This window comes from Staurois parvus, unplaced genomic scaffold, assembly GCF_062004578.1.
Source record: "Staurois parvus isolate SC_StPar_1 unplaced genomic scaffold, SC_StPar_1.0 ptg001284l, whole genome shotgun sequence".
Taxonomy (NCBI): Eukaryota; Metazoa; Chordata; class Amphibia; order Anura; family Ranidae; genus Staurois; species Staurois parvus.
In genome coordinates, this window is record NW_028319080.1 from 1,839,245 (window position 1) to 1,861,955 (window position 22,711).

The 22,711-nt window shown below is 42.7% G+C and overlaps 1 protein-coding gene across 1 annotated transcript; it reads right to left on the bottom strand.

Annotated features, from left to right (window-relative positions):
• Positions 1 to 2,206: 2,206 nt before the first annotated feature.
• Positions 2,207 to 21,850, bottom strand: LOC149437616 (major histocompatibility complex class I-related protein 1-like). Its single transcript, XM_089660873.1, has 7 exons — positions 21,802 to 21,850; positions 19,510 to 19,770; positions 14,118 to 14,396; positions 11,579 to 11,857; positions 9,296 to 9,391; positions 6,710 to 6,739; positions 2,207 to 3,413 (listed from the first exon to the last, which is right to left on the bottom strand). Exons 1-7 carry the CDS (start codon positions 21,848 to 21,850, stop codon positions 3,364 to 3,366), a joined length of 1,044 nt encoding a protein of 347 aa, XP_089516999.1. The 3' UTR covers positions 2,207 to 3,363.
• Positions 21,851 to 22,711: the final 861 nt, after the last annotated feature.

Sequence of the window (22,711 nt, forward strand, 5' to 3'; positions counted from 1 at the left end):
GCGCTGAAACCTGAAAATTGGCCTGGGCAGGAAGGGGGTAAAAGTGCCCGGTATGGAAGGGGTTGAACTCTTAAAAATGTTACCATAAAGTCATGTTCAGCTCAAACCATATTGTGGTCTGGATTGTTCTAATTACTGTGCACAACTAGGGGGGGGGGGGGGGAGAAAGAGAGATGGGCAGAGAATCGAAAGCTTAGCTATGGATAAGAACCATGTAATCACAAACTCTGACATGGGCTTCCGATATGTGCGGGACACTGCATGTGATTCGAATAGGAATCGCACCACATTTCTATTCAAAACACATGCGAATCTCTGCAGTGTGATTTGAGCCCATTCATTTTGTATGGCTCCCACAAAACCGCGCCCATACAAAAAAGATGTAGGCATCTTTTTTGTTTCCACACACCCATGCGATTCGATTCTGGCAATCGCACAGTGTTTTACAACCTGTTTTTGGGTTGTCATTAACCACTTGCCTTCTAGAGGATTTACCCCCCTTCCTGACCAGGCCATTTTTTTGCGTTACGGCGCTGCGTTACTTTAGCTGACAATGGCGCGGTCATGCAACGCTGCACCCAAATGAAATTTAAGTCCTCTTTTTCCCCACAGAGAGTTTTCTTTTGGTGCTATTTCATCGCCTCTGCATTTATTTTTTGCGCTATGAAAAAAAAGGCTGACAATTTTGAGAAAAAAAACTATATATTTGACTTTGTGCTATTAAACATGTCCAGTAAAAAAATTTCAAAAATCAAATTTCTTCATAAATTTAGGTCAAAATCTATTCTGCTCCATGTCTTTGCTAAAAAAAAAATCCCAATACATGTAAATTAATTGGTTTACGTGAAAGTTAGAGAGTTTACAAATGGCGGTATATATATTGGGATTTTGTTTTTTCACTAACAGCAGTGATCAGCAACTTATAGCTGGACTGCGGGACTGCGGCATACATTCTGACACTGGGGGGGGGTACTGACGGGTGTCACTGATATCCCTAGTGCAAGGGCGGACTGACCATTTGGAAACTCGGGCACTGCCCGAGAGCCCAGGATCAGTAGGGGGCCCCATGAGATGCCCCTGGTACCTTTTTCATAGGCTTTTTTGAGTTTTAGGCAAGGACACGGGCCCCATGATGCCCTATTGCCCGGGGGCCCATTGAGTTATCAGTCTGCCCCTGCCCCAGTGACACCAATACAGTGATCAGTGCTAATAAAAAGCACTGACACTGTACTAATAGCACTGGGCAGGAAGGTGTTAACATGAGGGGCGATCAAAGGGTTAACTGTGTGCTGTTACACTATGGAGGCTGTGTCTTTGTTTCACTGTAAGCACACTGCTTTGTATGGCTGTGCTATGCAGAGCCATACAAAGCAGTGTGCAGGAGCTGACAGGGGAGAGATCTGTGTTGTTTATACACAGGTCTCTCCCCAGTCGGAGATACTCGGCAATCACCGGGTGCCAGCGATTGACCTGGTGATTGACATCCGAGGACAAGAATGGCGGCGCAGGTAGGGTGGTGCGCTTCCTACCCAGAACTGCAAAATTACATATATATACATGATTTTGCACACACGTGCCGCCCTGTAGCTTTATTTCTGCTATACGGCGGCGTGGAACCGGTTAACTTAATGTCGACACCCGCAGCAGATCACATAAACACGATTGGATGTGGTGCAGGAAACGTACAGGATTTGCTGCATTTCCCACACCGCACATATGTGAACCTAGGCTGAAGATATGATGGATTTTTATAGCTCCGGCAGTTTACAAAATGGAAGAAAACATGAGGGGCGATCAAAGGGTTAACTGTGTGCTGTTACACTATGGAGGCTGTGTCTGTGTTTCACTGTAAGCACACTGCTTTGTATGGCTGTGCTATGCAGAGCCATACAAAGCAGTGTGCAGGAGCTGACAGCGGAGAGATCTGTGCTGTTTATACACAGGTCTCTCCCCAGTCGGAGATGCTCGGCATTTCTGCTATACGGCGGCGTGGAACCGGTTAACTTAATGTCGACACCCGCAGCAGATCACATAAACACGATTGGATGCGGTTCAGGAAACGTACAGGATTTGCTGCATTTCCCACACCGCAAATATGTGAACCTAGGCTGAAGATGCAATGGATTTTTATAGCTCTGGCAGTTTACAAAATGGAAGAAAACAGTACAGCCACAATACAATTCAATACAAGGGGGTGAGAGAGTCCTGCTTGTTACATAAGTCACATCTTTATTGTTCTACTACTTGACTATAAATGCAGGAAACCTGCTCTGTGAACACAACCGTTCATGCACATGGTACTGCGGGTGTACCGAAGATAATACAGATACATTTACTTAGCAATTCATGATATCATTCAGCTTGACATGACCTTACATTGTACGCCCCTTCAGGGTTAGGGATTGATGTGAATGTACAATATATATATGTAAAGTGCTGCGTAAATTGATGGCGCTATATAGGTACCTGAAATAAATTCATTTTAAACAGCCACACATGCAATAAAGTGAATGCACAATCTATTACGATTACTTTGAATGGCATGAAAATTAGGATATCATACAATCTAGATGTAAAAAATACAGTTGAAAGATCAGAATATATGACTAGCAATATACCCGTCACACACATTACAATCTGGGTGCTTAAACTCGTATTACCTGCATAGTATGAGGTTCTACCTGTACAATTAAACTAGTATCCAGTTAGGCAGGCCTTCACACTTTAAATAAAATGAGCTTCCTTTCGTATGTTATACATTGCACTTTTCCTCTAGTCCACCGCCTTTTTCATCGTTTTCTGCATCTTGTGCTGCTGATTGCCTCCATCCTCTTTCAGCCACTTCCTATCCACATGCACTCAGTTCAGGGACATCTGCACAGCATTGGTCTGGACTGTGTTTTTGATTGTGGAACATGCTTTCCCTGCACAATGTGCGTCAGCTCAACTGCTTGAAGTCACAACTATAGGGGCATGTGACAGAGTGACCACGTATGAGCACAGCTGGGAGACAGTTGTCACCCCCATAATAGGAAGTTCCTAAACAAGATCTTTCATGTCACCAGGTAATATATTTATGAAATGGAAGATTGAAAATAACTTTTGAAATGACATCAACATGATAAATTCTATATAAGATTTAGTTATCAAGGTTTAGGTCCACTTTGACTTCACCTTTCTCAATTCAAGCAACAGGTACTCAATTGCTAAGAAATTACGAGGAGTTAAGTGCAATCAAAAAAGCAGGCAGAGGACATGAGCAATTGGGTAGATACTGTATGTACTGTATGATCTATGATGAAGGAAGTTGCATGTCCTCTTGTGGATTTTGGGTTCTTCACTACATAACAGCATTATGTACACTCAGGCTTTTGGCATGATGGAGGGCTCTGTTAAAGGATCTGTATCAGACGCTGAAAAAGGAAAAAAAAACAAAACATAAAGTGAACTACTTGGTCTGCAAAAAGATAGTCACATACTTTGTTTTGTCATAGTTGTACTGCTATTGGCAAGCTAATATTTTATAAATGAACTGGTACACAAAACATGTTTATCTTTAGATTTTAGTTCACTCCTAATGCAGGCAGCTTCAGACCCCAAATCAGTCCTAACACATGCACCTTCAGACCCTATATCAGTCCTAACACATGCACCTTCAGACCCCATATCAGTCCTAACACATGCACCTTCAAACCCCAGATCAGTCCTAACACATGCACCTTCAGACCCCAGATCAGTCCTAACACATGCATCTTCAGACCCCAGATCAGTCCTAACACATGCACCTTCAGACCCCAGATCAGTCCTAACACATGCACCTTCAGACCCCAGATCAGTCCTAACACATGCACCTTCAAACCCCAAATCAGTCCTAAAACATGCACCTTCAGACCCCGAATCAGTCCTAAAACATGCACCTTCAGACCCCATATCAGTCCTAACACATGCACCTTCAAACCCCAGATCAGTGCTAAAACATGCACCTTCAGACCCCAGATCAGTCCTAACACATGCACCTTCAGACCCCAGATCAGTCCTAACACATGCACCTTCAAACCCCAAATCAGTCCTAAAACATGCACCTTCAGACCCCAAATCAGTCCTAAAACATGCACCTTCAGACCCCAGATCAGTCCTAAAACATGCACCTACAAACCCCAGATCTGTCCTAACACATGAACCTTCAGACCCCAGATCAGTCATAACACATGTACCTTCAGATCCCAGATCTGTCCTAACACATGTACCTTCAAACCCCAGATCAGGCCTAAAACATGCACCTTCAGACTTGAGATCAACCCCAATTCCTGCTTTTCTTGATGTAAGATTACCATTCCCGCAAATTTAGACCTAATATCAGCATCGTTTATTCACCTTCAAAACTCAGATTAGCCCCAGTTGCCTGTACCTTCAGACCTCAGATCAGACCCAGTGCCTGCACCTTCAGACCTCAGATCAGTCTCGGCACCTGCATCTCCAGACCTAAGATCAGCCCCAATTCCTGAACCTTCAGACCTAAGATCAGCCCTAATGCCCACAATTTCAGATGTCAGATATGTTTTGCTCACTCACCCCACAGATTAGCTTCATTTCCTGCACCTTCAGACCTAAGATCAGCCCCAGCTGCTGCACTTTCAGACTTCAGACCAGCCCCAGATCCTGTACCTATTATTCTTTCTCAGGCTGGATAAATGTATGAAATCACCAGCAGCTGCCAATCTCCTCTGAATCATCACTGAGCTCCCCCTACACCAAATGCACATCTCTCCTGCCCATTTTGTTGCTCCCACACTTCCACATCCACCCATCTACTTCGTTTTTTCTATATTGATGTCAATAGGCATTCTTTAGGAGGCCTAGCAGTGAGCCAGAGCGACCACTAAAGGGTGTTGCTTTGTACCAGAATACAGGAGAAGTGTATTCAGTGCAGAGGGGTCAGCCAACAGCAATGTACAACTGAAAAGACTATTGTGTGCTGACCATTGCACATGTGCCAGAGATTGCCAACCTCTACAGCAGACAGTAGGAGCAGTTTTCTCATATATACTGTATGCTATGCTTTTTCCTATATGGTCAAAATTTTGTGGACACCTGACCACACATATATGAGCTTGTTGGACAGCCCATTTCAAAATCATGTGCATAAATATGGAGCTGGCACCCCTTTGTGGCCATGACAGGCTCCACTCTTTCAGAAAGGCTTTTCACATGATTTTGAAGTGTGTCTGTGGGAATTGGTACCCATTCAGCCAGGCAAATGTAAAGGTCAGGTAATGATGTTGGAAGGGAAGACCTGGTTCCCAAATGAGATTCAGTAGGGTTGAGGTCAGGACTTTGTGAAGGCTACTCAAGTTTCTCAACATCCAAGCTCTTCAAACCACGGCTTTATGGATCTGGCTTTGTACACAAAAGCACAATCAAAAAGGCATTTGCAAAACATTTCTGGTGGTGTGGATGTAGTTGGAAGTCTTGCTCCAATTTCGTATTATTGTTGGTAATAATGTGTATAATAAATTCATGTAGTTCCTTTTTTTCAACACTTGTGTCTATCAATAAATTCATAAAGAAATACCACCATATTGGTGATAAGGAAAGTAGTGGTAAAAAAAGAACTGGAGTAAATTGTGTCACACATTTAAGTATTGTGTTGAAGACAAAATTATGTCCAAAACAAATTCCTTTACAACAATTTTGTGACAAATTCACTTGTGGGTAGATGTAGCTTGATGCCGTGGGCAGCAAACACACAGAGTCCAGGTGCAATAAAAAGAATATATTATAAAAAAGTCCAGCAAAAACAAACAAGCCCGGTGGGAAAGCTATCACAAGTTTTAACAGCAGTGTGGCAGTAGAGTGGTGGACCAGAGCCTCCAACAGCATCTGTCTCGAGGAGTGTAGTGCAGCCTGGCCAGACTGCACCCAAATGGGGAAGCTTCCAGGAGGTATGACGTGTCCATGCACTTTTCCTACTCCTTAAGAACCTTTCCCTGACACTATGCACTGTCTCTAACAGACAGGTCACCTGTCCCTACCCCAGCTACCCGCAAAATGCATGCCAAACCTGTAAGCCAGGGTCTTAAATAGACTCTGCTGGACCCAAGATGGCCACCAAAGTGACATGAGGTACCAGGATCCAATCAGATAGCTGCCTCCCTGTTACCGAGGAAACCATAGAAAAACTAGGTTCCTCTTGACTTTTCTCTCCACCTGGATTGCTGCTGAGGATGAGCGCCGACTGCAGTAGAGAAAGTAGACTGCACCTGCCTGCACACATGATTCTATCACAAAGTGTACCATTTGTCAAAGTACCATGAGACAGATTTGTAATAAGTATCTACAATGTTTTTTTCATGAATTTTACAGACTGTTCCCTAATATAAAATTAGCAAGCACTGCTTTTTAAATTACATGTATAATACTTACCTTTAGAAACTCCATTGCAGCCAATTGCCGATCTCTTGCAGAGCAACCACTTAGAATCATCAGCATCTGACCCTTCCAGGTGTGTAGGATGCTTGTATTTCCCCACTTTGTGCCGTGGCTCTGCCTGCTCCCCAACTCCTTCCCCAGATGCTATCTATTCTGTAGTGACTACATTGTAGTTTGTCCCTTCAGAGTTGCATTATCGTGCTTATGACACCCTTATGCCGGCCTTCACATGCCATACAGTATAATGATACAGAGGAACAGGGTGTAATGTAGTACTTACTATTGGTCCTTCTGCAGCCAGATTTCTTTTCTGACATAAATAATGAGATGGAATTAGAACAAGAACGCAAAGAAAACAATAATAAAATATAGCAGCTGTTCTCAACATTTGTAAGATGAAATAATTTTCCAATCTCAGGGAACCCCTGCTAATGATTAATTATCTAGCTCAGGGGTCTCCAAACTATGGCCCTCCAGCTGTTGAAGTACTACAAGTCCCATCATGCCTCTGCCTCTGGGAGTCTTAGAGTCTTGCAAGGCCTCATGGGACTTGCAGTTCCACAACACCTGGAGGATCATAGTTTGGAGATCCCCCTATAGCTCATGGTACATTAGTGCAATGGTCACTGGGAAGGATGTTCCTTACATTTTTTGTGATTGGAAAGAATCCCCCTTACATGTTGTACATATAGCTAAAAAGATCAGTTGTATCAGCTACATTTCTAAGAAGCAGATATTGCTCACTGCTCAAGGATCACCTCGCCACATCTGGAAGAACTCTGGTTGAGAACGCTGCATCATGGCCTTCTCATAAATTGTCATCCAGGCATTTTTGAGTATTCTGGCTGTAACAGTTTGGAAAGGGTCTGACAGTCTATGTACATGGGACATTTGACATATAGGCATGGCCAAAAATATTGGCACCCCTGCATTTCTGTCACATAATGCACCACTTCACCCAGAAAATTGTTGAAATTACAAAGGGATTGACATGTCTTCTTCTTTTGTTTGTATTGGTATGACACAAAAAAGTGGAGAAACAAATAGCCAAATCTGACACATTCCACACAACCCCAAAAATGGACTGGATAAAATTATTGGTACTGATTCAAAATTGTAAGAAATAATTGCATTCCAAGTTTGTGATGCTCCTGTAATTTGTAATTAAACTCACCTGTATCTTTGCTAGGTTTTTTTTGCCTTCCTCTGGATCAACTGTGGGTGTAGGATTATAACTTTTTTTTTATATAGTTGAACTGGATGGACTTTTGTCTTTTTTCAGCCAGACTAACTATCTTACTATGTAACTATGTATCAATTACCAAGTCCTGACGATATATAAACCAGTTAAAATGGTGAAAAATGGAATCAACCTTTCTGTTGTGTGTCTCTGTGTGCCACATTAAGCATGGATAAGAGAAAGAGCAGCAAAGAATTGTCTGAGGATTTGAGAACTAAAATTGTGGAAAGCATGGACAATCTCAAGGTCACAAGTCCATCTTCAAAATCTTAATGTTCCTGTGTCCATTGTATGCAACATTGTCAAAAAGTTTACAGCCCGTGGCACTGTAGCTAATATCCCTGGATGTGTACAAAAGAGAAAAATTGATCAAAGATTGTAATGAAGGATTGTTCAAATGATGGCTAAGGAACTTCGATCAACTTTTAGACAAATTCAAGCTGAACTTCAGGCACAGGGTACAACTGTGTCAGCTCACACTATACTTCACCATCTAAATGAGAAAGGACGCTATGGTAGGAGACCCAGGAGGACCCCACTGCTTACACAGAAACATAAAAAAGCCAGATTGGAGTTTGCCAAAACTTACCAGAGGAAGCCAAAATCCTTTTGGGAGAATGTGCTGTGGACAGATGAAACAAAATGACAGTTTTTTTTTTGTAAAGCCCATCATTCTACTGTTTTCAGAAAAACCAGTGAGGTTTTTAAAGAAATGAACCCAATCCCTAAAGTCAAACATAGTGGAGGTTCACTGATGTTTTGGGGTTTCTTTGCTGCTTCAGGCACTGGATGTCTTGACCTTGTGCATGACACTATGAAATCTGAAGATTACCAAAGAATTTTGGTGTGCAATGTAGGGCCCAGTGTCAGAAAGTTGGGATTTCATCAGAGGTCATGGGTCTTACAGCAGGACAATGATCCAAAGCACACATCAAAAAGCACCCAGAAATGGTTTCAGACAAAGTGCTATAGAGTACTGAATTGGCCAGCAATGAATCCAGATCTCAATCCCATAGAGCACCTGTGGAGAGGTCCCAAAACAGCAGTTAGGAAAAGGAACCCTTCCAATCTGAGAGACTTGGAGCAGTTGAAGAAAGAAGAGTGGTCCAAAATTCCAGTAGAGAGGTGAAAGAAACTCATTGATGGTTATAGGAAGAGATTGAATTTAGTAATTTTTTCCAAGGGGTGTGCTACCAAAAATTAAATTGAGGGTGTCAATAATGTTGTCCAGTCCATTTTTGAGGTTTTGCGTGGAATGTGTCACATTTAGCTTTTTGTTTCTCCACTTTTTTGTGTAATACCAATACAAACAAAAGAAAAAAGCATGAGAATGCCTAAACATTTGTAATTGCAACAATTTTCTGGGCGAAGTGGTGCATTATCTGACAGAAATGCAGGGGTGCCAATATTTTTGGCCATGGCTGCATATACAGTGTCCTATCGTTTTTGTTCTATCTGAAGCACTATTAATGAATATAAAATGAATACTGTATAAGCACAAATATATACTTAGTCAGTGCAACAGTATTTTTTTAAATTAATTTTTATACAAACTAATTTATTTAGAATGGAATAAACATAATAAGCAGCTCTAAGAACATAAAATCCTTCAATACTGACACTTACTCTTATACAGATACAGACCACCAACTGCAGCAACAGCAATAAGACAGGCAGATACAGCACCAACAGTTACACAAAGTGGAAGATCATCATTGGGTTCTAAAAGAAATACAGAGAAAATTACAAAATGGAGATTACGCTTAGGGTTCTATTTAGAATTTTTTCCCCACAAGATGTACACAACTTTTCACACCATCACACAATTTTGCCAGTTAAATTCAATTAGAAAAAACATGTAAATCTTGGTTGAAAGATGCACGAAGCTTGGGTGAAAACATTTATAAATAGATCTCCTAAATACAAAGTCAAAGAAACCACTCATAGGTGTCCTGGTTAGAAATAAAAATGTAAAAGGCAGACTGCTCCCCGTTTGGTAGATTATATGACTGGTGTTTGGAGCTGTATTCTAGCCCTGTAGATACTATCCCTGGTTAATGATTAGTGTCACTAGTTCCATGTTGGAGCCTGGCTGATGGGTTTGCTACAAATGTCAGCAAATGTCTGGAAGTGGCACTGGTGGTCATCATTTGCATTGGGCACAGCAGCTCCATACTGGTGAGGAGACCAACTCTGGAAAAGAAAAGTGGGCAAACTTTGCCATCCTAGATGACATCCAAAGTTGGTGTGTGTCTCTAAGCAACATTTGTTTTTAGTTTTGGTGAGGAAGGGTTACACCCTCTGGAAATGTTTTACTGCTGTCTTTGTCCCTATTGGGGAGATACACTCCTCTGCACTGGTGACCATTGTCAATGATTAAGAAAGAGATAGGAAATGCCAAATTTTAGAGTTGTTCCCATAACAAGAGGTTAGGGGAAATCTTCCAATGGGGACACATGTTATGGGGGTGGCTGTCTAAGATGGGAACTTCCTTCACTTATAGACTTTTCCACTAACGTCCGGTTGTGTCTCTGAGATTTACTCACTCTACTTCTTTCAGAAGTCCACCCTAATGTCACATGGTGTTGGACATTATCTAAGTGGATGAAGTCACTGCCCCCCTCCCCATGTGACAGTGTCTGGGCCTGGCAACTGTCTGCCCAAACATTGTCACATGGAGTACTCACATGCTCACCCATATCTAGAAGCACCACTCCATTACAGTACTAGAACATGAGCTCCAAAAGAATGGAAAAGCAGTGAGGGAGAGCAGATCGGTGAGTATATGCCTTACTCCATAGTAAGTGGTGGTGAACTATTAGGAGGCACTGTCTCATTGCCCTGATCAGGCAAATTGACAGTGTCTCTTAAAAAAACCTTACAATTAAAATATCAACAGAAAAGTGTCCAACATCTCACCCCAGAACTTGAGAAAATGCACTAACATAGTAAAAAAAAGCTCCTTGTAAACCTCTGAAATGAAATATGAACAAAGCCTACCTGCACTGGACACTTCTGACAGGTTATCCCCCACATCACAGAATCTCAGGAGACAGCCCTGCACCCCTCCAGCAAAGTGAAGGTGATTGGTGACATAGATGGTGTGTGTCCATTCCTTGCATTCAGGGCTCAGATTACACTCCGCTCTCCTTGCTGTGCTATGCTGTGCTGTGCTGTGCAGTGCAGTGTGTAATGTCAGATCCTTGCCTGCTGGAGCTGGGAAAAATCAATTGAACTGTGTGTTTTAGAAGGCTGTATATAAACAGTTACAATTTATGTAGGAAGATTTGTTTAACCTCTTTGTATCACCTGAGGCTAGTCACATCTGTAAGGATTTGCAACTACTTTAAACCTAAAGCAAGACCTTCTTCTTTGGTCTCTAGCAGTTATTATGCAGAAACTCCATCTAGTGATGTGTTACTCCAGTGATAGTTACCACTGCCTCTCCCATTACAGTGTATGCCATTGGGTGCTACCATGTGAAGTCAAGCCAGGGTGACTGGCTCTGTGCAGTACTGAATTTCACCAGCCTAACAGGCCCGCCAGTCCATGATATTTAGTATGATTGCAATCATGTCTTGTATGGCATGTACCAAAATGAGTAAAACATATCAGGTGTTGATCAGAATTAGCTAACTTGTATGAAGTTTATGCCTTGAAGAAAGATCCATTCTCCAATACACATCTACAAAATACAATTGTTTGCTTTTGGTAAGCCTATTCAGCCTAAAACGAGTGGTAATAGAAAACAATGACAACTGGCCCTCTGATCCCCAACTACGACAGCTGGCCTGAGGGACCTGGGAGGCAATGGCACTGGTTAGCAAATATTTTATTACATTTAGGAAGCCGCATGGTGGGCTGTACAGTATATAAATCTAAATTCACAGTCTTCTCTGTTCCACTCACCCCATATCACAGCGAGAGTCTCATTCCCCAGACTGCTGTGGTCCACATGACAGGAGTAAGTGTCTCCCTCCTTGGTTGGCACTTCCACACTGACTCTGATCTGATAGGTGCCATCAGGATGGGGGAGAATTGGAGTCATTTCATCTGAAGGAACATAATCCACCCCATTCCTCATCCACTTCACATCCACAGGTCGGGGGTGAAACCCGTACACCAGGCACTGAAGTCTGGTCACATCATCCGACTGACGACGGCCCCACACCTTCACCTCTGGACGCACTGAGATGGAAAAACAGAAAAAGGAAAAATGTAAAACTGCTAATGGTAGACAGATTTAATGAAAGTGCATGTGTGTGTATGTGTGTGGGGGGGATCATATATATGCAATTCTCTGTTTGCATATTCTCCGAATAACCATCATGAGCATATAGAGCAGGGGTCTACAAATGTTTTAAACAAAGGGCCAGTTGACTGTCCTTAAGACTTTAGGGGGGCCGAACTGTAGCCAGTGTCAGTAAAAAATGTGCCAAAATCAGTGGGACTGAACACTGCTCCACCATTGGTTTTAACAGGAGGAATAGTTCCCACCATGTTGGCTTTATCAGGAGGAATAGCAAACCATGGTTGGTATCAATTTCAAGTATAATGCCCTATCAATGGTGTCAGTGGGAGGAATAGTGCCTCATCAGAGGTCTTAGCAGAAGGAATAGTGCCACATTGATAGTATCAGTGGGAAGAAGAGTGTCCCATTAATGGTGAAAGTGGGAGGGATGGTGCCTCATCCTTGGTGTCAGTTGGAACAATAGTATCCCAAGGGCTGGATAGAGGCAAGCAAAGGGCCACATCTGGCCCCGGGCCGCAGTTTGGAGACCACTGATATAGAGGTTCCTTTCAATTCTTTTCATCTAGGCGCACAAATTGTAATTATCTTCACAATGTTTAGAGTGCAAAATATTTTAGTCCCAACTAACTGTAAATGCAGTGTGTGTATACAATGTAATCCTGTCCATTATAGTATATGCAGCTTACAGTCCTATACAGAGTATTCTATAGCAGTGAGATCCCACCCCAGCGTTTTCCCTGTGCTCTGCCCCAGCACACACACCTCACTTACCAGCAGGGCCGTAGATAAGGGGGTACCACCAGTCCTCCTGTATGGGGCTCAGGTAGCTGGGTGGATTGGATGTGGGCAGGGAGGGTGATCAACACGGTCAGTGGGGGGGGCAGTTACTGGAACTGATCCCCTGTATGTCTCTCTCTTCAGCAACTGAAAGATGTTTTTTTCTCTTCCTCCTTCTTGCTTTCAGCTGCTGCAGAGAGAGCCACGCAGGATCTGGATCCAGTAATGTACACCATACATTTCCCCCTGCTGTCCAGGCCCCCCTTTGTGCCCCCACCCTCGCAGTGCTGCTGTCTTCTTTCCTCTCCAGACCCTTCAGGATGGAGAGTGGGGGAAGGATTCAGTAAATATGTCACATTTACCAGTCCCTTTCTTTCCTGAATGAACACAAAAAAGTGATCTGTACTGATCAGTCTCTGTGTTCATTCATACCTGAAGCATAGTAAACTGTTGTTTTTTTTTTGGGAGGGGGGAACTGTCAGGTTGGCTGTATATGGCCCCATAGTTCCTAACAGCAGCCCTGCTTACAAATATCCATGCCAGCAGTGGGATCACCCCTCCAGTACACAGAGCTCACTAGCAGTTTTCACACAAACAGTTTAATAGCATTTACCTTTCAGAAATAAGCCTCTAGCACATGATCACTGCTCCCCTCTATGACCAGTCTCCAGCATATGAGCACTGCTCCCTCTATGACCACTCTCCAGCATATGAGCACTGCTCCCCTCTGTGACCAGTCTCCAGCATATGAGCACTGCTCCCTCTATGACCAGTCTCCAGCATATGAGCACTGCTCCCTCTATGACCAGTCTCCAGCATATGAGCACTGCTCCCTCTATGACCAGTCTCCAGCATATGAGCACTGCTCCCTCTATGACCTGTCTCCAGCATATGAGCACTGCTCCCTCTATGACCAGTCTCCAGCATATGAGCACTGCTCCCTCTATGACCAGTCTCCAGCATATGAGCACTGCTCCCCTCTATGACCAGTCTCCAGCATATGAGCACTGCTCCCTCTATGACCAGTCTCCAGCATATGAGCACTGCTCCCTCTATGACAAGTCTCCAGCATATGAACACTGCTCCCCTCTATAACCAGTCTCCAGCATATGAACACTGCTCCCCTCTATAACCAGTCTCCAGCATATGAGCACTGCTCCCTCTATGACAAGTCTCCAGCATATGAACACTGCTCCCCTCTATAACCAGTCTCCAGCATATGAGCACTGCTCCCTTCAGTGACCAGTCTCCAGCATATGAGCACTGTAGTGGGTGTCCTAATTCAACAGGTGTCAACATGGGTGTACAGCAGGTTTTATTATCAGACTATACAGTTTATGAAGATACATTCTTTGGAAAGATATATGAAGATACTCTACATAGATTTTCTGTTAAACAGTGCACATTTAGCACAGTTACCTTGCCTCTCTAGATCTTCTCTCCCATGTTTTATTGCATTTTTGGCCTGCTCAATACAATCATTTTCCAGATCATCCTTCATAAGCTCCCCCCAGCTCATCTCTGGGCTGTTCCATTCCTGTGTGGTGAGCTGAGCCTCGTATACAGTTGGGATATAGATTGCTCTCTCTTTGTCCAAATAGATGACTTCTCTCCCATCATATGCGAAATGACAATACCCCGTGGTGCTGCCGTCATCACTCAGCTCACAGCCATACATTCCTTGAGCACTATGGAACCCTGCACATGGCACAAAAAGATGTTACATGGGAGTAGAATGTGTCAGATGTCCGGTCCATAAATATTGGGACATCGACACAATTCTAACATTTTTTGGCTCTATACACCACCACAATGGATTTGAAATGAAACAAACAAGATGTGCTTTAAATGCAGACTGACAGCTTTAATTTGAGGGTATTTACATCCAAATCAGGTGAACGGTGTAGGAATTACAACAGTTTGCATATGTGCCTCCCACTTGTTAAGGGACCAAAAGTAATGGGACAATTGGCTTCTCAGGGGGTTGCATGCGCGGCACTGCCACCATTCATACAATGCCTTGTATTTTTTACAGTGAATAAAAGTTTTTTTCTGATTGGTCTAAGTGTAGAGTAGGAATGATGATTTCACAATCTTCACCTAGTCCAATCAGAGACTACCTTGTATTAATTACAAAAATACAAGGCATTTTATGAATGGCTGTAGTGTCTAATGACCCACCTGAGGTCAGTGTGTTGGAAGGTTGCCACCTTGGGGCACCTCAGAGGTACTACAAGCCATACAGTTTACTTACATCACTTAATTTGTGAAGATATTTAACTCTTTCAGGCCTGAAGCCCCTTATATGCTGCACTCCACACACTCATAGCAGGACCATGTCTCCACTCTAGTTGGTGGCTAGGTCATTAACTGTCTACCCAAGCATTAGACTCTGTAGCATTTTGAGAAAGTAATATTTAGTATGTCCTTAACTCCACCAGCCTATCTCACCATATACACTGTACATTTATTTTCACACATCATGCCACTGGGCACACAGTGGAGCCACCATACTTCTCTTTACAAGGCCTTGCACTTCATGATCATAAGCTTGGTCAATGGGTGGGACATGTACTGCAGTGGTCTCCAGTATGAAGATCCTAGCCACTAAGTAGGGAACATGAAGTACTAATTGCTCCCTTACTACCCAGACTGTATGATTATAAATGTCCTTCCTATCCACGCCAACTGATTGAAGCAACAACTTAGATACAGGAACTCTAGTCCACAATGCATCTTAATGACCCAGTTCAGATACTGTTGCAGACGGGCAAAGTGGGTGAGCTGCCTTCCAGAGGCTGCACCTTGAGGAAAGTAAACCTCTGGATCCAGCTGAAAGTCCTCTGAGTAGCTCTGCTCCCCACCAAAAAGTGTCAGCCCCTGCTTTGGGATGATGTGGAAATTCCCGTCCCACCACAGGATGACATATGAGGTTGTATCTCCTCTGTGCTATTGTTCATTGGAGATGGTTCATCTCCCCAGTCACTGGACACTGACTTTAATGATGAAAACAAGGCTGGGAGCCAAGGACTAGGAACTGGTTCAAGAGCCAGAGTCTGCAGTATATGAGTATATTTTCCATGACAGCATCCAATTCACTGCCCAGGACATCCTTAGACACAACAGGCTGCTCCGGAACCACAACAAGCTCCAAGTTGGTCAAATCTGGTGCCCACTGGCAGAAGCAGGAGTAGATGGCTCACTCTTTACATTGGATCCCCTGTGCGCTAATTCAACCCCAGGTTGCACAAGGAAATCAGTTGGCAGCCACGCCAACCCTCTTGGATTGGGGCCTGAAGGACCAGCTGCAGACTCCTCTTTAGGTAGAGAAATGACCTATTGTGTTTCAGTTGACCAGGAATCAGAATCAGGAGTCTTTGAAAGGCCATCCTCATTGAGTTCTTGGGGCTCTTCCACCTCCATGAGCCTCTGACACAGTAGGCTGTTGCAGCCCAGACATCATGCCCAAGGAGAGAAGTTTGTTGACCACCTTAAGCACTTGGGACAGATGAGCCTTAATATAACCCTGTCTCCGACTCTTCAAAGAGCAAGTCCCAGCTTCCATGGATACTTCAGCCATAGCGAATTGAGTTTCAACAATTGCATCTAGCATCCCTACCACTGCATCTATCTGCACCCCTGACTCTGAACCCACCTGCCATCCTGCACTGAACTGCACTGGACACTGAACTCCAACACCCCAGACACTAAATCTTCTTGTCATCCAGTCCCCACCCAGAAACCCTGCCATTCCACATTTCACCAATGCTTACCCTGTCCCTGTCAACCCCCTACCACTGTTCCCTTCCTTGTCACCTTTGCAATGACATGCAGAGAGGAAGTGAGGCTGAATTAGAAGTTTCTGGGTTCTCTGCTAATTCAGCATCTGGCTCCACCCATTTTCTCCTCCCTCTAGTGACATCATTTCTTCTCCCTGAAGTGTCCTAGAGACTCGAAAGACTTGCTTCAAGCGCTGGGAGACCTTGGAGAGGACCCTTAAAACAGGTGTCTCCCAACATGCACACTTCCATGCTGAAAGCCAAACAGTGAGATAACCAACCTATAGCCTCCATTACTACATAACACATTCATGCTGAAAGACAAACAGTGAGATAACCAACCTGTAGCCTCCATTACTATAGAACACTTCCATGCTGAAAGCTAAACAGTGAGATAACAAACCTACAGCCTCCATTACTACAGAACACTTCCATGCTGACAGCCAAACAGTGAGATAACAAACCTACAACCTCCATTACTACAGAACACTTCCATGCTGAAAGACAAACAGTGAAACAACCAACCTACAGCCTTCATTACTACAGAACACTTCCATGCCTGGCAGCCATTTTATAGTCTAACATTCAAACATATTCTTTATTCTTTTTACTTTGAAGGTAAGCACTTTGTTTGAAATTCAAAAGCATTATATATCTCTCCACCCTCCTGAACTATTGAACCTTCTTTATTATTTTGAACATGCAATCTTTATGGAAGGCTAAAGGTAAGAAGGGAAACTAAAACTCAACTTGCTTCCTGTATTCTTCTTTCACAATGAGTATAGGAAGAAGCTTGGGGAATGCCTTAAAGCCGTAATGACCAAATATTCACTGACAGCCTCCGTAAGGCTTCATGTACACTAACCTCCCCTGGACACTGGCTGTGGAGAAAAGCTAGGTGACAACCTATCACGGGACCACGCTTGGATTCACTGAGCTCCTGAGAGCGACCCATTCTTTCATCAATGTTTATAGAATCAGTCTGCATGCCTAGGGGCTTGATTGTATACACCTATGGTCATGGAAGTGATTGGAACATCTGAACCACATGATTTGGAGGGCAGGCCCAATACTTTTGGCAATATAGTGTACATATATATATATACAGTTGTGTTCACAATAATAGCAGTGTGTTGAAAAAAGTGAATAAAGCTCAAAATCCTTCTAATAGCTTTTATTTCCATACACACAAATGCATTGGGAACACTACACATTCTATTCCAAATCAAAACATGACGAAAAATATATCAAATTTGTGTTGTTCCTCTAAAAAAATGAATATTAGGCTGTTAAAAAAAATGCAGTTTTTGTATTCTTCTTTACAAACTCAAACATTCACTATATAAACTGAAAAATGTTTGAAGATTTTGCTTTCCTTTGAATCACTTAATGAATATTTCGTTGTAGTCGCACTGTTTCTGAGAACTGCTGTACATCTGTGTTGCATGGAGTCACCCAACTTCTGGCCCCTGTGATCAGGTATTCCAGCCCAGGATGATTGGACTACATTCCACAGTTCTTCTCTATTTCTTGGTTTTGCCTCAGAAACTGCATTTTTGATGTCACCCCACAAGTTTTCTATTGGATTAAGATCTGGGGATTGGGCTGGCCACTCCATAACGTCAATCTTGTTGGTCTGGAACCAAGATGTTGCACGTTTACTGGTGTGTTTGGGGTCGTTGTCTTGTTGGAACACCCATTTTAAGGGCATTTCCTCTTCAGCATAAGGCAGCAGGACCTCTTCAAGTATTCTGATGTATTCAAACTGATCCATGATCCCTGGTATGTGATAAATAGGCCCAACACCGTAGTATGAGAAACATCCCCATATCATGATGCTTGCACCACCATGCTTCACTGTCTTCACAGTGTACTGTGGCTTGAATTCAGTGTTTGGGGGTCATCTGACAAACTGTCTCCGGCCACTAGACCCAAAAAGAACAATCTTACTTTCATCAGTCCACAAAATGTTGCGCCATTTCTCTTTAGGCCAGTCAATGTGCTCTTTGGCAAATTGTAACCTCTTCAGCATGTCTTTTTTCCAACAGTGGGACTTTGCGGGGGCTTCTTGCAGATAGCTTGGCTTCACATAGGCGTCTTCTAATTGTAACAGTCCTCACAGGGAACTTTACACCTTCTTTCATCTTCCTGGAGCTGATTGTTGGCTGAGTCCTTGCCATTTTGGCTATTCTTCTATCCATTCGAATGGTAGTTTTTCGTTTTCTTCCACGTCTTTCAGGTTTTGGTTGCCATTTTAAAGCATTTGCGATCATTTTAGCTGAGCAGCCGATCATTTTCTGCACTTCTTTATATGTTTTCCCCTCTCCAATCAACTTTTTAATCAAGGTACGCTGTTCTTCTGAACAATGTCTGGAACGACCCATTTTCCTCAGAATTTCAGAGAGAAATGCACTGTAACCAGCATGTACAAGATTTGCTGCCTTCCTTCCTTAAATAAGGGCAATAATTGCCACCTGTTTTTCAAAGAATGAATGACCTCACTAATAGAACTCCACACTGCTATTATTTTGAACATGTCCCTTTCAATGAGTGATTCAATTACACAGAATCAGCAGCATGCATGTCATGACTGTTGGGTCTGTTGGATTTCTATTACTCTACTACACCTGCTAGTAAATTATTTGCCATGTAGAAATATCATTTCTACCAAAAACAGTGATTGATCAGGTTAGTGATGTCTGACTGCTATTATTTTGAACACAACTGTATATATATATATATATATATATATATATATATATATACGTATACACTTAGGGGTTGATTTATTACAGGCAAATAGACTGTTCACTGCATGTGCAGTTGCTTTAGATCTGAAAGGATGATCGGAAATGAGGTGAAGCTCTGCTGATTTGTTTCATCCAATCATGTACAAGCAAAAATGCTGTTGTTTTATTTTCCTTGCATGTTCCCCTCAGATCTAGAGCAACTGAACTTTCAGTGCACAGCCTATTTGCCTTTAGTAAATCAACTCCTATATATGTTTAAAATGTGCATAGAGAGACTCTCACCTTCAGTGTGGTTGAAGCGTCTCATCGCCACCCTTAGATGTTTTCTGAATTCTATCTGAAAGAATTTAGCGTCCCATAGCTCTTCCTCCCAGTATTCTGGTCCCTCTTTATTCATCCATGGAGCTACAGAATGGAACTGTCCGGTGTCACTGCTGTACCCATGTATCTGCTTATCATCCACATAAGCAACAATAGAAAATTCCGGCAGATCTGAACCTGTTTCTGAGACCCCCGTATAATAATACCGCAAAGTGTGGCTGGCTAAAAAAGAGATTCAAATTGTTACATATCACCACACAGTGTGACCACCATCATTTAGCTTCATGTTGTTCAAGGTTTACCAATTTGTTATTTTTTATAATAGACCTTTTCTATACATTTGTAAAGACAACTGTTGCTGGCCAGATTTTCACATTCCGAGCAAAAGAATACTGGCTGAGTTGGGTGAGAATAACAGTTCCTGTTTGTGGCGGTGTGATGATGTGGTTAAATGTTTCTCTCTGTACATTTCATCTTTGGAGATTTACTTCTAAGTCCTCATGCACACGGGATGTTTTTACAGCGGCTGTTTTTGGCTTTTGACGTTTTTTTCTACAACCAGTAAACCCCCAGCATGTTATCCTATGTGCCCATACACACATAGACTGTAATTAACGTTTTTTGGCTGGAAAAAACCCCCAGAACTAGTAGAGGACCAAGTACACGGGATGTTTTGGTAACGCTGAGTTTTTCAGCTTTATTTAGTGTTTTTGTGTTAGCGTTTAGCAGCGTTTTGCCATGTTTAGTGGTGTTTTTCCATGTTAGCATTCTTTAGTGGGGTTTTTTTGTCAGAAAAAGTCCAAAAACACAGATTTGTGGCTTTTTACCACATTTTACCGTGTTTTACTGCATTTTGCAGCGTTAGAGCATTTTTACAGCTAAAAAACTCCTCTAGAAACCCACTAATCCTGTTTTTTTTTTTACAGCCAAAAACCATCTCATCCAAAGAATGTTGATTACAGTCTATGTGTGCATGGACACATAGGATAACACGCTGGGGATGGACACATATGATAACATGCTGGGGATGGACACATAGGATAACACGCTTGGGATGGACACATATGATAACATGCTGGGGATGGACACATAGGATAACATGCCGGGGATGGACACATAGGATAACATGCTGGGGATGGACACATAGGATAACATGCTGGGGATGGACACATAGGATAACATGCTGGGGATGGACACATAGGATAACATGCTGGGGATGGACACATAGGATAACATGCTGGGGATGGACACATAGGATAACATGCCGGGGATGGACACATAGGATAACATGCTGGGGATGGACACATAGGATAACATGCCGGGGATGGACACATAGGATAACATGCTGGGGATGGACACATAGGATAACATGCCGGGGATGGACACATAGGATAACATGCTGGGGATGGACACATAGGATAACATGCCGGGGATGGACACATAGGATAACATGCCGGGGATGGACACATAGGATAACATGCTGGGGATGGACACATAGGATAACACGCTGGGGGAGTTTACTGGCTGTAGAAAAAAAGTCAAAAGCCAAAGACAGCCGCTGTAAAAATGTCCGGTGTGCATGAGGACTTACAGTGAAAAACACGATAAATCACGGCAAACCTGCGTTTTTGGACTTTTTTTGCTACGTTTAGCGGCATTTTTCCGCGTTTGCGTTTTTTTTGGCCGGTTTTGTTGTAAAAAAGTCCAAAAACATTGGAATTTTTTTGACCAAAAAACCCCACTAAAAATGCAAAAAAATTGCAGCAAAATGCCACTGAAAGCTAATGCAAAAAAGCTAAATGTGACTTTACACAGCTAACATTACCAGCGTTACTAAAACACCCCGTGTGCATGGAGCCTTCATATTATTTCAACACATAAACAATAACACAGACATGTGGAATCAAAACTCTTTTATACTACCCTTCGACATTAGATGACAGTCACTGAGGATCATTTTCATGACTAGGGAGCCCTTAACCTAGCAGTCAGCTTCTGTTTGAGTTAATTGTCCATTGGAAAGATTAAAAAACATATCTTGGTCTCTGTATTTCAATAGCTCTATTCAACTACAAAATTCACTTACATAAATACTAACATCTGTGCTTACAGATCCACTGTACAATGGTGGTCAGATGTGTGTGCCCTGGGAGGTCTATAGGCACCCATGCACAGTATAGACCCATTATGTATATTGTTGCCTCTTCATTAATTACCAAAAAAAAATAACAGATCTGTGATCTATATACGTACCGCTATGCACCTCTGACACCCCAAGAACAAGCAGGATGAGGCAGTTCATCTTTGTCAACTTGCATGTGATAAATTGTGGGAAACTTTTAAGAAAAAAAACTGAACTTTAGCAAAGAGGAACTGGGCAGTAACACATTGAATCAGCAGCTCTGTACGTTGAAGTAGCTGATCTCTGATTGGAAACACAATTATCCCAGTGTGGTCAGTTTGCTTCTTTGCTTTTTACAAGGATCATTCAAGTCAAGCCGGGACTTTTCATTTTACAGGTATAAAAATGGAAGCTAGTGTGGTTGAACTACATGCAGTAGCAACTGGTAAGTGTGTCCTATTACTGATAGGCGGCGCACATGTCACGGGCCAGTCCAGAGACCATTAATCAAAATGGCAGACAACAGTGTTGGTGAATGCATGGAACAGCGTGTGGTGATGAAGTTTCTTGTGAACAAAGGCATAAAACCAGTAGATATCTACAGAAGACTTCAAGCACAGTAGGGTGATGAGATGCTCAGCCGCAGTAAGACATTAGAATGGTGTAAACGTCTCAAAGATGGCCGTACGTCCGTCAATGTCAATCCCGGCCATGGTGGTTCCCAGCCCACAGCAGTCATTCCTGTGAACATTCAGCACATGGAACACCTAACCTTGAATAACGCATAACCTGTTGTGAAATTATACAAGAGATGGGTCTGTCTGTGGGAACGGTGAACACAATGATAACAAAGTGAAGCCACCTGTCCTAGGATGGTTCAGGCATACTGACAAATCTTTCTATGCTTTCCAGGCATTAGTTAAGTGCTGGGATAAGTACATAAATGTAGCAGGGGAGTATGTCAAAAAATAAATGCAGTTTTCACTTGAAATTTGTTCTTTTATTATATAAACTCAAAATGCAAGTTTGACTTGATTGCCT

Coding starts and splice junctions, on each gene's coding strand:
- LOC149437616 (XM_089660873.1), bottom strand. CDS start 21,850: ATGAACTGCCTCATCCTGCTTGTTCTTGGGGTGTCAGAGGTGCATAGC. Junction 11,858..14,117: donor AGAAGATCTAGAGAGGCAAG/GTAACTGTGCTA, acceptor TTTCCATCTCAG/TGCGTCCAGAGGTGAAGGTG. Junction 3,414..6,709: donor TGGCTGCAGAAGGACCAATA/GTAAGTACTACA, acceptor TTCCTTTTTCAG/CGTCTGATACAGATCCTTTA.